The 15,894-nt window shown below is 46.7% G+C and overlaps 1 protein-coding gene across 1 annotated transcript in view; it reads left to right on the forward strand.

The window, feature by feature from the left end:
- Positions 1–1,020: 1,020 nt before the first annotated feature.
- LOC125940620 (uncharacterized) overlaps positions 1,021–15,894 on the forward strand; it is a 56,861-nt gene continuing 41,987 nt past the window's right edge. The window contains exons 1-2 of the mRNA XM_049657010.1: positions 1,021–1,113; positions 10,076–10,157. Of these exons, the coding sequence (XP_049512967.1) occupies positions 10,104–10,157 (54 nt within the window). The 5' untranslated portion in view covers positions 1,021–1,113; positions 10,076–10,103. The remainder of the gene's footprint in view (positions 1,114–10,075; positions 10,158–15,894) is intronic.

Consider the following 15,894-nt stretch of genomic DNA (forward strand, 5'->3'; position numbering starts at 1 on the left):
CGCGGTGGTCGGCCACGCTTCTCAGCTCAGATCTCCAAGACCAACTTTGGGCCGTCCAGCGAGCCATGGATGCCGTGCGGGAGCAACAGCTCCCAGTGGCCATCTAGGCCGCCCCAGGCCCGGGCCTCCCAATCGCCGAATTTAAAATAAAGTTATGTCACTCACTCACAGTGGTCTTGAATACGCGGCGTGCGGTACAGAAAGTCATGTGAGCTCGCCTCGCGCGGAGACGTGATCGTGCCACTGCTCGCGCGTTCTTCATCGCTCCTTCCACAGCTGGCTCCGATGCCGCTCATCATGCCAAAAACAAGGTAAATTATTTAGATACAATTAATTTAGGCGCTCGATTCCACCAAAGTTAATTAATATAGAGTTAATTAGGGCACTCGAATCCACGACTTTTCGTGGGATAATACAAGTAATTAAAAACAAGAACGAATTTGAATGAGACTGTCAAGCAATTTAATTATTGCCTCTTGAGCGCGCAGTCTTTCGCCTTCAACCTCTTTGCCGTATGCAAAAGTCACAGTCAATTTTTTTTGGCCTATGCCGCAGACTGCAAGGCTATACTACAGCTACATGCATATTTCGTAATTTAATAGTAAGGTAAGTCTCAAAATGTCGGAACTATAGGTGTAAACACTATCGTGACGTCGTGACACAAAGAACAATATTTATGGAGAGTACCAATAACGGTTAATATGGTGACATTACTCATAGAAAAAAAAATACAGCAATAATGAGCTCGTTTATTGTCAATGCACCCAGGCAAGGGCCGATGTGCGGATGCGGCTAAGTAGAAACAGACCGGGGCAGACTACCATGACGTCATGACGCATGCAATTTGCGGGTTGGGAAAGAAAACCTGGTTCGTAGACACATGCAATATATTAAATCGTTTTGGACGCACCGATGATTGCGATAATGTTTTGTTTATTTAATAAGCTAGTCGCTTCATTCGGCGCAAGAAATGACAAGTTGGCAGTATCACATAAGCATTCAATCATAAAATATTTTCACTGTAGATGGCAGCACTGTGATCAGCTCACGTGGATCCCGAACAGAAGAAGATAAAGATCGAAGGCGGTTGAAGAACAAGTGATCAGCGTACAGGTCAGTAACCATACGCAAATTTTCTGCTTTGATTACTCACGACTGGACGGTCGGCCGCTGTCCGTGCAGGCTAATTGAACACCATTGCTATCGCGCGTCTGTCCACAAGGCTGTGAAGAAACTGATGTGTTCCTTCATAGTCTTTTGACTTAATGGTGCTGTAAGCGCGTATGCGATTTCACCACGTCCTTCCTCCCCCACCCTCTCTCATCTAACTATTGTCCCTTTCCCTACCGCCTCCGTAAGACAACCACCCACCAAATGTTCGATAGCCCTTCCTTATGCATTTATATTATGTTCCGTCGTATGCCAGTGTCTTCTGAGGCAAGCTTCAGCAGTCTTGACGCAAACGACGTTCGAAGAAGGATCCATTTAAAGCGATACAAAACTACAAATATGGTATTTAGCATTTACAGCGGTTGAACATGCACAGCGTTGTGTTTATCGCATATATCATGAAGCTCTATAAACGTCCCAACTTTAGTACGAAGGCGTGATGTTATTCACCCTAATACTTCGGGCTGATCTAAAGAACATTACAGAGATAAAGAGAAAGCGGGAGGATTGAAGTGAGGATCAGTGAAGAAGTGTGCGCGCCGACTAGACACGTCCTTTTGTTAGCTTCTCCACTCGCTATGATACACAGGAAAGAACATTTCGCTACGCAACGATATGCAAAGAGTGGCTGGTGCCTGCGGCACGAACCTTTTAGATTCATCTCTTATTCTAGTGTTCGCATTACTTTTAGCGCTGTAGTGGTGGCGCTAGCCGTCAACCAACATAATTTATAACGCCATAGCAACCTCGTTCGACTAAAGTGACATGGCTTTGTCAGTGAGTCGCTTTCGTCGGAAGCCTGTATAAAGCTTAATGCTTTATATACAGATTTATATAACCCACCCGTCCCCCCAACTATCATTGCAGAAGGGATATAAACCGGATCATAAACTATAACGTCGAACTGTTCAAAAAGAGCAAGCACACTGTGTGATAGAGAAAGCAACATAAGAAGGTGCAAGATTGGCGAGTTGGCAGTAAATCACAGTGTAGGTACCACAATAAGCACACAAACGAGAAGAGACGTCTGTCGCCCTTACCTTTCCTTCTCATTTGTGTGTTTATTGCTCAAATTATTTAATTCTGAAATTTTTCGTGCCCAAGCCACGATCGTGATTAAGCGGCACGCCATAATGGGGAACTCCGGATTAATTTTGATCAAGTGGGGTTTCTAACGGGCACCCATTAGACGGTACACAGGTTCTTGCATTTCGCCCCCGGCAGAAATGAGGTCACCGCGGCCGCGATTCGATTCCGGGACATAGTGCTCAGCAGCATGAAGCTAAAGCCAGAAAGATTTATTGTGCAACCAACAACATGTATCAAAGAAACTCGTGTGAGCAGTGAAACGCCCTTGGTTTTTCAACCTCACTTGGTCAGTGAGCACTACTCGTTAATCCTCCCGACTTTGCGAGCCGCTGCCGCTGCGGCCGTCTTCTCGAATAGCTCACATACATACACGATATGTTTAATGAAAACGCTTACACATCCACCTTCCCAGCTAGCACAAAAGAGATATAATCATTCTTATTCATGGATATTTCCCTTTGACCGTCAAAAATCTAGATTGAAGAAGTCAACAGCAAGAAGGATTCAATTGGGATGGAAAAATCTTGCTATAAGGCGGATTTTAGAAGACGTTTAAAATCGCTTGTTCTAGCAGCTTACAATTCTTGATTTTTTTGTTGTTGTTTTCTTCTGCTTTTTGGCGGGAAAAACGGACCTTGGTTTTTGTTTTTGCTTCGCCCTGTTGGAAGAGAGCGCAATCAACCCAGGCGCGGGTGTTTGCATTGTAGTGAGTGAGCACTGAAGGGGCAGCCGCTTGCTCTTTATGCTCATAATGAAGTCCACAATAAAGAAGAAAAGTTACGCTGACATTTCAGACCGTCAGAAGAGGCGTAGAGTTAATGACGAACTGGTATCTGCCAGTCCTTGTCCACGAGTACCGTCCAATAAGTATCATGGTAGGTTTATGAAAGTAGTAACCATGCTTCTAGTGAAGTATCCTCGCCACATGAGGATGCTCAATCCTAGGACAGTTTTCACGAAAGTGACCTTGCCTTGAAAGGAGAAAATGTAGAAGCACACACGCAAGACATTTCTAAAGAATATTTTGTTCCACAAAACCACCCTCCTATGAGCGCGGGCATCCAAAATAGAGGTTCTTCGAACTATGCATCATCATCTGCAGAAAATCAGGCAAGTCTTTGTCCACGTAAATGTGTGGAATTTCAAGGATGGCATGCATCATGGGTTACAAGTCACTGAATTCCGCTTGTCCCAGTTTCTGAACTTCTCCGGAAACTAAGCACCACTTTCGACGTTGATTTTATCATCGACGCGAGGACATTGTTGAACAGTCCTCGATACACTTCAACGCGATCTGTCCCTCCTGGCGAATATTGCCATTTTTCTGTGAAGGAAAATTTAGAACGCATGATTGCTGTGTTCCTGAGTGGCTGTCGAGGGTAGATCCCTTGACAACGCTCAGATAATTTTAAATGACAATGTCAGCCAAGTTGGACTGACGGTTCAAACTGTAAAATGTTTTGATATTGTTTGTCGCAGTTTTCGTTTTGTCTGTTTGGTTAACCTGTTTTACTTTGACCGAAAGGAAGAAGAGGACACCGTAGTCTAGTTGCTAGAGAACGGGCTGCTGTGCCCCACGGCAGAGGTTCGATTCCATTATAGGTTGCACATCACTTTTTTGTATTATAAAGCGAGTTAGGAACCTACCTACCGCAAAGTGCCAAGAATGAGGCATTAAAAAGTTCGACTTTTGTTATTTCAAATTATCTTTGTAAGGTGGCGCTAGCATCATGGTAGCAGCCGCATTTTGTATTTTCTTAGTTAAATTAGCTATCATTTCTGTGCTTCAGGTACCGACTACGAAGCCACACGGAGTATTTTTCTGCATTACAGCAGCGTGTATCGCAAGAGGATGCAGCGCCGCGACGTATCATAGCGGCTACCAGACAAAGCGAGGAGTGGCGCGACGGCTCATCGGCGTCATCGCTTGCGCCGACGCAGTCTGAGCAGCCAAGCGGACTGCGCTCTCCGCGCAGCTTCCCTCCAGATTGCGTAACTTTTGAACCCGCCGTTACATTCACCGTTATTTTTGTCAGGACCAGCCGTTAAGTTCCTGACGGGTATTATTCGTTCATGAACTGCGGAGCGCCAGACTGCCTTCCACATCTTCTTTGCTCACGTAAGTAATCACTGCCACTTTGACACCTGTCGTGTTTAATTATTTACGGTTTTCAGGCGGGAGTTTTAGATGGAAGTTTTAGGCGGTAATGAAGTTTTGCAATGAAAGCGCCTTGATTTTAACTGGAATCTCTAATATTGCTTAAGAGGCATGTTTACGTCTGCGTACGTTTCTTTTATTGTGTGCGTATTCAGGTTTGCCGAAGCTGTCTAAAATTACCTCTGTGACGTTTCGTTGACCATTCATCGTTAGGATGACGATGACATTCCCGTTTGGCGCAGAATGATGAGACGTGCTACGATCTTCGCGTAGCCACAGCATTCTTCCGTCAACGCTCTTGTGCGAGATCACTCGTGTGTTTTTCCGAGCGTGAAAGATGCCCGCGAATACACGCAAAATTGCCGAACGACTGGCCGCTCGAGGCAGTTTGCGTGTATTGGCAGGCATCTTTCACACTTGGAAAAACACTTTATGTAGCTCATATTGAGAAACAGAAAGCGGTATCAGGGGTTTCTCATGTTGATTTACAATCTTCTCGTTGACACTTTTCATCTAACTATAGGAATTGAGAAGTTAATTAATTAATTAGAACTAATTATCTAACTAGGCGGAATGCAAAAACTAATCTGAGTATATCCAACATTACCTTGGTTCTGTCCTGGTACGTGGCACTTGCATATTTTTAAAGTTTGGCTAAAGTTAAATGAAACACCCTGTATGTAGTGCACTGTTGCCTTGTTTTTTGTAACATAATCCGACAGTGTAGCTATTTACAGCATCTTTTTTTTAGGATACCTAACATTTTTTGGCTTCAGTCATACAACAAATCAATTTTGAGGTCGCACTGGCGTTTTCTTTTTGCAAGTCTGTGCAGTAACAAAATTCTGTTAAAAAAGATAAATTCCAATATACAGTTGTAATAGGCACTGCTGTTACATTATAAACATATATACTCCGAGTTTATCAGCATAACAATAAAGAGTTTTTTTTTTTGTAACTTACTATGCAGGCACATACCTACGTGCAAGAGAGAAGGCGCGTGAGGGTGAAGACAGCGATCATGTACCCTCTACAGGTGCCGAAAGGGGCAGACGAAAACGCCGCCGCCCAAAGGGCCACCACGAAACTCCTGAACTCCAAGAACCCAGGTAAGTGTTATTTCATATTAAAGTCGTACGAATTAAATTTTCAGCGTGACACATATGCAGTCGTATCTCGATAATTCTAACTCGAAGGAGCCCGAAAGTTTGTTCGAATTAAAGGAAGGACTTATTTCTGAAGTATTCGTGCACCACAGCACGACGTACGAATGGGGCTCTTGCGTTGCCCAGGGGGCGCTGCAAAAATGGTGCTAAAAAGCGCCCTCAATCCGAAACTGGGTAGTACCAAGCTCGGTCGTCTGCTTCGGCAAGCACGTTTACAATATGGACCCGCCACTTTCGGTTGTGTTGTACCACGGCTTGCAGGGAATATCGGGCGCCTAAGATTTTTCCATGGGTGGCATGCTGCGTAAAGGCAAGAAATTATGCAACCCGAATACGTGTACGCCGTTCAAGCAATAAGCGGCGAAGTTTTCGCGCGGTGTCAATCGCAAGTGAAGCGAGTCACGCTCCTGCGAAGTTGAACTTCAGGTAAGGTTTGCACGCTGCTAGATTCAGGCGCACAAACGCGAGGAAATGCTTTCTATAAATGAATTCACAGCAGCGATAAGTAGACATGTGTACGGAACTGCTCGAGCGCACGACGGTACGCGCCGCGACGGCAGCGGTCTTTCAGCATGCCGCGGTGTACGAACTGCTCGAGCGCACGATCGTACGCGCCACGACGGCAGCGGTCTTTCGACATGCCGCGAAACGGCAGGTCTCCTGCAATCTTTGTTGACTGCTTGCCGCTAGACAAGTAGTTATGCCTGCGCAGTAGTGGCCATCTGTCTAGCAATTGATAAATAACTGATACAATGCATATAAGCTCGCACTAACGTACGTACGTGCGGATCGTGCTGCAGCGCGCGCTCGTGCACTGCTCGCTTGATGTAGCTTTTATTGACAGCGCTCGAACATCGATGTGCTGTAATCAATACTACCTTGCTGTGCTGCCTCAACGTGCTGGCTTGAGGTCAAGGATGAGCACATTCAACTCTCTAACCTGTGCTGCTCGTAGTGGGGTAGTGAATTGTCACCGAATCAGCCCGACCATTTGTGGTCATTTGCACGCACTTGGTCACTTAACCACTTCGCACCGGTCGAATTGTTAATTGTAGCTGTGGCCGGGTCTCGGATCGTGAATCACCAGCCATGCCTGCTGCTATGTCGGTCTTCCATTTCGCTTACCCAGCGCGACGAACTGCAGATATCCAGCGCGCCCGACGCTCCGCAGCGTGAGGCCTTGAAGGAAAACGGTAGAATCTGATGTTGGGATTCAGGCCGTCTTGTTCATGGCAGCCCACGACGCAGCAATAACGACGGTGACGCTTTTTCGAGGCTGAGCTAGGTCTCTCCGGATCGGCGTCGCCGATGTCTTCTGCTTCCAGCATTACGTCCCACGGCACACGGAGAGTCCGTTTTTGTAAAACTATAGGCTGCGGCCAGCTCGCAGCCTGGTCGCCATGGTCTGTGAGAAGTGACGAGCCTTTTCGCACTCGAAGCAGGGCAGAAAAAAGTGCGAATCGACGCAAAACGCGGGCTAGAAACGTGCTTCGCCACACCCAGGGCTCAATACTATCCAAGCTGGTACTACCCAGATGACGTTTTTCGCCGCCACCAGGCGCCGCTACTATACCTCAAACTCCAGTGCAAGACGCCCATGGAGTCGTTATATATCACGGCGCGCAAGCAGATGGCGAGTAGGGGCCACGAGACTGCCCACGTCGGCCAACGCTCGCAGAAAACGATGCTGTAGGGAGCGGGCGGCGCCGGGCGCGCGCGGACACGTCGAAGGTGAGGGAGGAGGGCGTCAGGGAAGCGTATTTGGCTTCAGCAGAGGTGACGCCGTCGCTTCGGTGGCTCCCCTCTCTCTCCCTCTCAACTCCCTCGTAGCTCCCCCAACTTCGACTGTCTCCGTGCGCGCCCGCCGACGGCCGGGCGCCAGCTTTACCCTCTCCCTTTCTTTTCCTGCCGTTGAAGCGACCGTTGGCCGGTTGTGAGCAGTTTCGTTGGCCGGACTGGGCCTCCGTCGTTGCTTCCCTCTGCGTCGCAGCCGCAGCGTTGAGACATCGACTCGAACACGCGTGTTACGGCGCGGCGACGTAACGGCGACCTTGCCATTTGAGAGAGAGAAATTTACACCGCGGTTCTTTTTCTTTTATTGCGATAGAAATTATATAGGCACTCCAAGCGCATTTTTGCCGTCGTCGTCGCTGTGATAATCAGTATAAAGTGCAAGGACGATGAAATCGTCGCCGCGTGCCATGTGTGGGTTTTAGTGTGTGGGCTCATTTCGGTGTAAGCAATAAATTGCATATGCAAGCTCATTTCGGTGTAAGCAATAAATTGCATATGCAAGCACTCTAGATCGTAATTGATTTATAAACTGCACGAGCTTAACCTTTAACCCATTGCGTAACTATAAATGTCACCAAGGTCAAAGTTAGTGAAACTGGGTGGAAAATTACGGCTTATGTTCCCACCTTGTGTGTGGATGACTCACTCTTTTTGTAAAAAAAATTCTTTACAAGTGCTTGGCAATGTTATTGTCTGGAGGTTTTCAAACAGGCAAGTCATAGGCGTGCAACATTTTAATGGTTTAATTACAAGCAACTGAAGTTCTTACTGTATATGCTTGAAGCAGCCGTGCTGCAAATAGTCGCTGTTACTCAAGGTTGCACTCGTCTGCTGTCTTTTGTTTTTTAAGGAATCGCAATATATTTGCTCAATTTGAAGTATGCGATGTGTTTGATAGACTGGTGTTTAGGTATATGCTCAAGCCTGCGCCATTTCTGAATTGGCTATGTGATTAGTGGCAAATAAAATTGGGGTGGTGTAACAATGCTGTCACACTGAAGCTGTGCCTTTGCAGAGCCGCACTTACCTCTTTTCTCGTACAACATTATCAGAAATGCATTATCTATTCCTTTCTTTGAATGCTAATTGGCACCTACTTCGCACATGTTTAGGGGGCTGCTGTCATCTACCAGTCGCCAACTAGTCAAGACAACAGCCTCCTGAAAGCTAGCAAAATAGCCGACACTTACACTGGTTGGCGATTGTACATGCAACACCTTCAGTTAGATGTAAAGTATGTCTTCAAGGCAACAGAAGAGAATTTCACTTGTGATCGGTTAATGTTAGAACCATGTTAATAAAGGTGGAATGCTCGAAAACTCTGTGCTTGGACCAATATATTGTAGTGCTGCCCATTGCCAAGATATATTACAGTGCTTATTGCCAATGCATTGAAAAACTATACGTCCACTAAGAAAAGTGTGCTTCAATTAACATACGTTTTACACATGCCTAATGTTTTTGCAGTAAGAAGACCTGCTGAATTAAGGAGCTACAGCCCAGCAGCCTGTTCGAAACCAGGTTTATCAAGGTCGATAACTCTAATGGACGTTACTCGGAGGCACTGATATTTAATGTTCATTGCTAGCTTGTCTAGTCGTGTTTGCTTTTTGCAATAAAAAAATGTTATTGCTGTATGTGTTTCGTGTATTGCACAAGCGCAAACCTGCATGCCGCCGGCCGGCGAAACGCCGCAGGGGCATGGGGAGAGGGAAGGAAAGGGAGACGAGGGGGGCGCTAGAGGGGAGGGTGAAAGAAAACGGATGTCGAAATCCTGATTGTAGCAGGATTCAATCTGTATTTTTTTAAATGCTTCTAATGGTCTTACAAAATCCCATTTCAAGACAGGATTTTTCGAAACTACTTTAAGCAGGATTCTAGAACTTCTTGAAATAGTCATATCCGCCGGACATTAGCAACGATATACGACCGTTTATCACCTTCTAAATGGACTGCGCGGATTTTTTAGTGCGTCTTTCAGACGTTCATTTAGTCTTGGCGAATCGGTATGGAAGCAGTTTTCTATCGCTTTTGTGCTAGCTGGGTTGGTACTCTTAACAGATGTAATGAATTTACTATGAGTTGAAACGGGCAGAGTCCTCTATAAAATCCTGGCTTTCTTTGAATTACTCCCCGTGGTTACGCCTTCAATTGCATCATGTTATTTCATGAAGCGAAGCTTTCTAATAATCCCTCCAAGTGGTCTGGGGTCTGTGCTTGGCTAGTTTTTCGCCAGTAGAGAGCGCCGTTACCGGAGAGTACAACAGCAAGGTAGGCAGATCCATGGCGTGGTAAAATAAAAAACAGGCCGATACACAAAACGGTGCACCAACGCTAGGCCGATCGCCCAGGAAATGTGCTCGGCGGCCGCGCTGTTCACGTGAACTCTGCGTGTGTTGGCGTTGTGCCGTTCAAAGGCGTAGTTGCTGTGCTGCGAAACATGGTGCAGAAGATTGACAGTTACGTGCTCGAGATCGCGAGGCCAAGCGGCATAAAAGTTTTATAACGGGAATGAAAAATAAAAATGCATGCAAAGTGTCCTTCTGCATAGTATTTGCATATATATTCTAGGAATTTTCACCTACTCTTGACTGTGAGTAGCTCGTTAAACATGTGACATTTGTTTGTTACTCTGTCGCAGTGAGTGAATCTTGCGTCGGCAGGCGTCGTTGGAATAACGTTTTTTTTTCTATTTCAGAGCCTAGTTCCAAAGTACTGGCGAAACGATGTGCATTTGCGAGACTTCTTGCGAGGTCACCACGCTGGCCCTCTTTTGCCTCGTGAGTCACACTCAACGCGTGCGCTAAGGGAGCATACCATTTTTACTATGACCGGGAGGGTAAGAAAGGATCTTCATAGTCGCCACGCTTATGTGCATGAAAGAGATTGAACATACACTCGGAGACGAAACAAAAGTATCAACAACTGTTTACAAAATGATGGCGATTCGGGCAAGTTTATCACAGGCACGAATGATAGATTAGGACGTCCACATAATTATCTTGAATTGCCTGCTCCCATATACGAGTGGCCTTGATTCTCTGCTTATATGCTGTCATCAGACCCTCTACAGAATAAGTTGCTAGCACTTCTTGTTAGGTCTACCTATGGTTGAAATATTCCAAATAGGTTCGCAGTAGGTGGTCATGCACAATAAACTAGAAGGAAAGCACTACCGTAAGGGTGTATGGTGCCCATGAACAGCGCATCAAAATCATCATAAAAGTCCTTCAATATTATTAACTATCTAAACGTACTTTTATTAACGTAGGCTCATGCAGGGCACGTAGCGATGCATGTCGGCGATGTATGTAAATTGTTTATAAGCATATTCCAAGCTCGTGCACGCCAAGAGCGAGGAAAGACGGGAAGTTGCAGTGTAAGAGAGAGAGGCGCATAAAGCGAGGAATTTATAGGGTCCTGAAAAACTTTGAATTGTCACTTTTTTTCTAGGTATTTTGTTAGCATGTCAAATAATAAAGAGCAAAGTGAGATGAGATAATTATAGCAAGCAGACCCACGTTATCTGTGGAAGTTACTTTCCAATGCAAGCAAGCTTAGAGTAACCCCGAATTCGTTTTCCCTTGGCTTTAGCTAAGGAGATTTTGTTCCATTTCATTTGTTGGTATACACCACTCTCTGTAGCAACCCTTCTTTGTAACGATATACCCCGATGCCGTTGTCCCACTTTAACAGTAGGCATATATAGTGCCGTTCTTTCTAAATAAATGCTTTGTCATCGCTATGATTGACGTGTCTGTTATCACAGTCCATATCCAATTCAATTCAGTTCAATCCGTGTCAGAGTTATTTCCTCAATGATTACTTGAAATGTTCATACGAAATACAAAATGAGATGTTTCTGGGAGCTTCTGTAAGTTGATTCTTAGTTTGAACTTGTTGGTGTGCGATACATTAGGAAATCAACCTCCGATTGCCTGATGTATCAATGTGCTTATTTGTAGTATAGCAGCGAGGTTTATAGAAAAATAACACTCAGGTGACACAGGTTATTTTGTTGTCACAGCCGACAAAATGCAATCATACAGCTTGTTAGAATACCTTGAAATCACATGGAAATCCACGATGCAGCGCGAGCACAGCAACCCCCACAAATTATTGCGTCTTTGCCTTACCAGACGTGAAAAATAAATGTTTGTAATAAGAAGGATAAAGACGTGGTCAATTTGTCCACGTAGATGGAAATTTTCCAAGGAACTGCCGTCTAACCGGCACAGTAAAAAACTGGGTTTTTGTGCTCCTATCATACCAGACAATACCAAAACCGACTTGCAAAGAGATGACTTTCGTAAACTGGCTTCGAGTATCAAGAGAATATGATATAAAAGATGCATAAACAAGAATAAATTTATCATCAAAGACTGGCCTAGCGTTTCAATTGGTGCACCTATGTTTGACAAAGGCGACCTTGTCATCGTCGGCTGGCTAGCTTAAACGGGTTAGTTGGGCGATGTCATGCGAGGTCGGTGTCCCCGGAGGGTGGCTGTAAAGGAAGCAACCCGAAAAGAGAGCGCTGTCATTCCACATCCCTAGGCATGGTTGCGGGCCATACGGGGTTATAAAACCAGGCTAAGAAAGCAGGTGAAGAGGGAGGTGGCAGGAGATAAAAAAATGACACACAGTTTGGCTGCGCCAACGACTGAATGTCGTGCGGAAGCACATTTTACAGCGGAGCTGTTAGAACCTCGCTATAATGATCATTCCGTCGTCCGCAGCTTCGCTGAGCAGGGGAGAGACAGCTGAGAGAGAGTGAAAGTACAGTATGAATGAATAAAGCCTTTATTTTAAGGAAGGGGACGGCTCTAGGCCGCTGTTGGGGATTAGGTGGGAAAGGAATGTGGGTTCCCGGATTGTTGGCTGGGGCACATCTTCATCTCAGTCTTTGATCTCCCGCTTTATGCAGAATCAGGTGCATGTTCACTTCCGCCGCTCTCGCACGGGCTGGTCGACCCCTTCTACACTACTCGAAACAAGCCACTTTGTCTGCCATATGTCGCAATGGCTTTCTGTGTTTCAGGGTTAGTCTGTATTTCAATTCCTAGTGTTCTAATATCTCCGTGCAGTAAATGTTGAATGTTGGATCTCCCTTGTGAAAAAGCTGCACAGTTCCAAATGAGGTGTTGCAAGTCTGCTCTGCATGACTCCTGACAATGTGTGCATCGGGTTTAAGTGTCCGCAGTCGTAGCTTGTCTGGTTTGGTGCCATTTCTCAAGTATGTGTGGTGTGTATGCAGCATTGGCCATAACCTTGTTCAAAAAAACCTCTTCCGTGCGAGTAAGGCCGCCGTTGTCAAACACATGTACTGGTGTAGCTTCTAATAGTCTCCGTTTACTATCTGCTTTTATTTTAGTGCGAATGTAATGCATCAGTGCTCTGCTAGGAGAGCCTTCGGCCAATATCTTTAGGTATGGATTTTGGTCAGCGGGGTTTGGCGAGGAAATGGAGTGTGGGGAGCTGTACGTGTAATCAAGCCCACCCGCTTGCGCGGCAACTGCGTGAGCGGCTGCGTTTCCCCCATCCGTGCCGGTGTGCCCCGGTGTCCATATGATTTCAACATTTGTCCCGTTGTCCTGTATTCTCTTTAGCATTTTTCTGGTGTCGTTGGCCACAGCATCATCTGTCGTAGGCACCGTTAATTCGGCCACCGCTTCGTACGAGTCAGTTAGGATCCGATAATTATTTCGCACATTCTGCTCTACAATGTCTCCCATGTCAATGGGAATGGTGTTGACCGCTCCCCATATAGCTAAGAGTTCTGCGTGCAAGGTTGCACCCCCGGGAAGCTGACATGTGTGATAGCCATTGTGTTGGGGTGCAGATGTGCTAACCCAGGCCATGCTTGCCATGTCGTTTTTGATTGCAGCGTCCGTGTAGATGTCAATGGTGTGCTGCGGCGTTCTTAGTTCTAATCTCTTTTCAAATATTTGTCTAGCTTCCACGTTTCGTCTGGCGATAGGGCGTTGTTGCCTCCGTATGCCCAGTGGTGCTTCCCATGGTGGCGTTATGGTCGCTTCCGCGGGCTCTGGCTTCGCATGGACTTGTTTATCCCATGCGATGATCTGTTTTCCCTGAGTCGTGTTTTCCAACCGGGATCGCATTCGAATTCGTGCTTCATTGATTATGTCCCGTATGGGTGGAATCGCTACCAGCTTGAGCAGGTCCTCGTTCCTCGTGTGCTTCGGTAGCCCAGTGATAGTACGGAGGGTGGCCCTGTGTAACTTTTCGATGTCGCTGAGGTCTCGTTCAGAGAATTCGTACACGGGTGCCCCGTAAAGAATCCTTCCAACCGCGACTGCTTTTGCAAGCGTTTGGCACGCTTTCTGACGCGCTCCACCATACTTGCTCGATATTCGTCTAACCATGTGCAATAGCGGTCTCCATTTTTGCTTTAGTGTGCGAATCCATAGCTGGGGGCTGTTGCAGCTAGCAATCTGTGCTCCGAGGATCCTAATTTGTCCATTGGTCGACGTAATATCGCTTTTGCCTATGTGTAAAGTGATCTGCTTGTTTACATTGGTCGCTTTCTTTCCGTCTACGCTGATCAGTTCCGTCTTCTCCGGCGAGAGTTGCAGTCCGAGGTTATCTAAAGTGTTGCTAAGGCTCAGGATCGCTGCTTGCAGTTCAGTTTGCATGCTCTGCATGTCGGAATAATCCGCCGCTTCCGTCCATATTGTTATATCATCGGCGTAAATAGTGAAACGGGCCGAAGTGTCTCGCTCAAGACTTTCTGCTACCCGTGTCATGGCCAGATTGAATAGCATAGGTCCGAGGATGGAGCCCTGGGGCACACCCCTATCCAAGTAGTAGGTCCTCGGACTCCATCCCGGTGCCTTGCCATGGAGCTGGATTGGTCTGCTTTGGAGGAAGCTACGGATCCAATTGTATGTTCTTTGGCTAGGGTATCTGGTTGCTAATTCCTGTAAGATGACCTCTTGTTTCACGTTATCGAATGCTTTACGCATATCGACTGCAAGAATATAGTCAGGCATCTGTTTGCGAGACTTGCGGTTGATCACTCTGCGGAGCAACCAGAGGCAGTCATGTGTGCCCATGTTCGGCCGAAAACCTGCCTGCGCAGGATGCAAACCCGGTTGTACATACTCCATGTAGTGCTGCATTCTCGTGTTTAGCATTCTTTCGATCAATTTGCAGATAGTTGACGTTAGAGCTATGGGGCGTAGATTAGCTGGTTTCGTGTGGTCTTTGCCCGGCTTCGGTATAGGGTAGATGAGGGAAAGCTTTAGTGAATCTGGCACTAGTCCGGATTCCCAGGATTCATTGACAATTGTTAAGAGCCGTTCTTGAGCTTCATTGCTGAGGTTTCGAAGTTCTTGCCAAGTCACTCCATCGTGCCCGGGAGCTGACTTCGTTTTACCGTGTGCAAGGGCCGCTACGAGTTCACTCAGCGTAAAGGGCGTGTCTAGCTCCTCTTTCGCGTTGTCTATCGTGGCAGAAGGCAGCGGTTCCGGAGGCGCTTCGGCAGCATGTGGGAAGAAAGTGTGGATGACGCGCTCCTCCAGCACGGCAGGCTCTTCTCGCAAAAAGAGTTCCGCGAGAGGAGGCGCGCCTTTCTTTCTCCCAAGAAGGCTCCTTAAAATCTGCCATAGCCTTTTTAGACCGGGCTCCCGGCCAAGCTTCGCGCACGTATTGTGCCACGTGTCTGCTTCGAGTTGTTGTTGGTATTCCTTGATGAGGGTATTGATGCTTAAGGCGCATTAGATCTTTGTGACGCTTTCCTTTATACCGGTATTGCTGTGTGAGGCGGTTGACCTTCCGCCATAGATTTGCAAGGTGCATATCCATGTGACTTGTAGTGTCATCGCATGGGATAGTTTCTCTGGCCTCCGGCCGTGCCTCCGCTATCATAGCGCTGAATTGTTCAAAGTCCGCAAAAGAGTCCCCGGTGGCCATTCGAAATTTTTTCCAGTCAAAAAACACCGTTTCTCTCCTTTCTCGGATCTTTTTGCGATTGAGCGTGATGATTATTGGTAAATGGTCGCTTCCCCATGTCGTCGATTCTACGTCCCATTGCCTTATGAGCCCTGGAGTGGCTAGTGTCAGATCGGGCGTTGTGTCCTGTTGTCGCGCGTGTAGCCCTATGCGGGTTGGTGTTTCTGGTGTGTTGCATATATCCAGAGCTGACATTTCTATTGCATCATGCAGTATGCGTCCTCTCGAGTCAGCTTTGGCGTAGCCCCATGTTTGATGCTTGGCGTTAAAGTCTCCCCCCACTAGAATGGGAAGGCCTCCAGCTTGTGCCTGCACCTTACCGAGCCATTGGTAGGAGTCATTCCGGTGCTTGCCCGTTAGGGGTCTGTAGTACGCGGAAACTGCAACCATTGGCCGGTGCCCGCGTGGACATAGCTTTACTGCCACAATTTCTCTGAAATCATTACACAAATCTGGTATTTGCAGTTCGGTTGCGGTGCAATCATGTCTAACTAAAAGGGCAGCTTGGCCTTGCGCTTGTTGGTTTCTATTGCCCTGGTGTAGTAT

The sequence above is a fragment of the Dermacentor silvarum genome, chromosome 10, assembly GCF_013339745.2.
Source record: "Dermacentor silvarum isolate Dsil-2018 chromosome 10, BIME_Dsil_1.4, whole genome shotgun sequence".
Classification (NCBI taxonomy): domain Eukaryota; kingdom Metazoa; phylum Arthropoda; class Arachnida; order Ixodida; family Ixodidae; genus Dermacentor; species Dermacentor silvarum.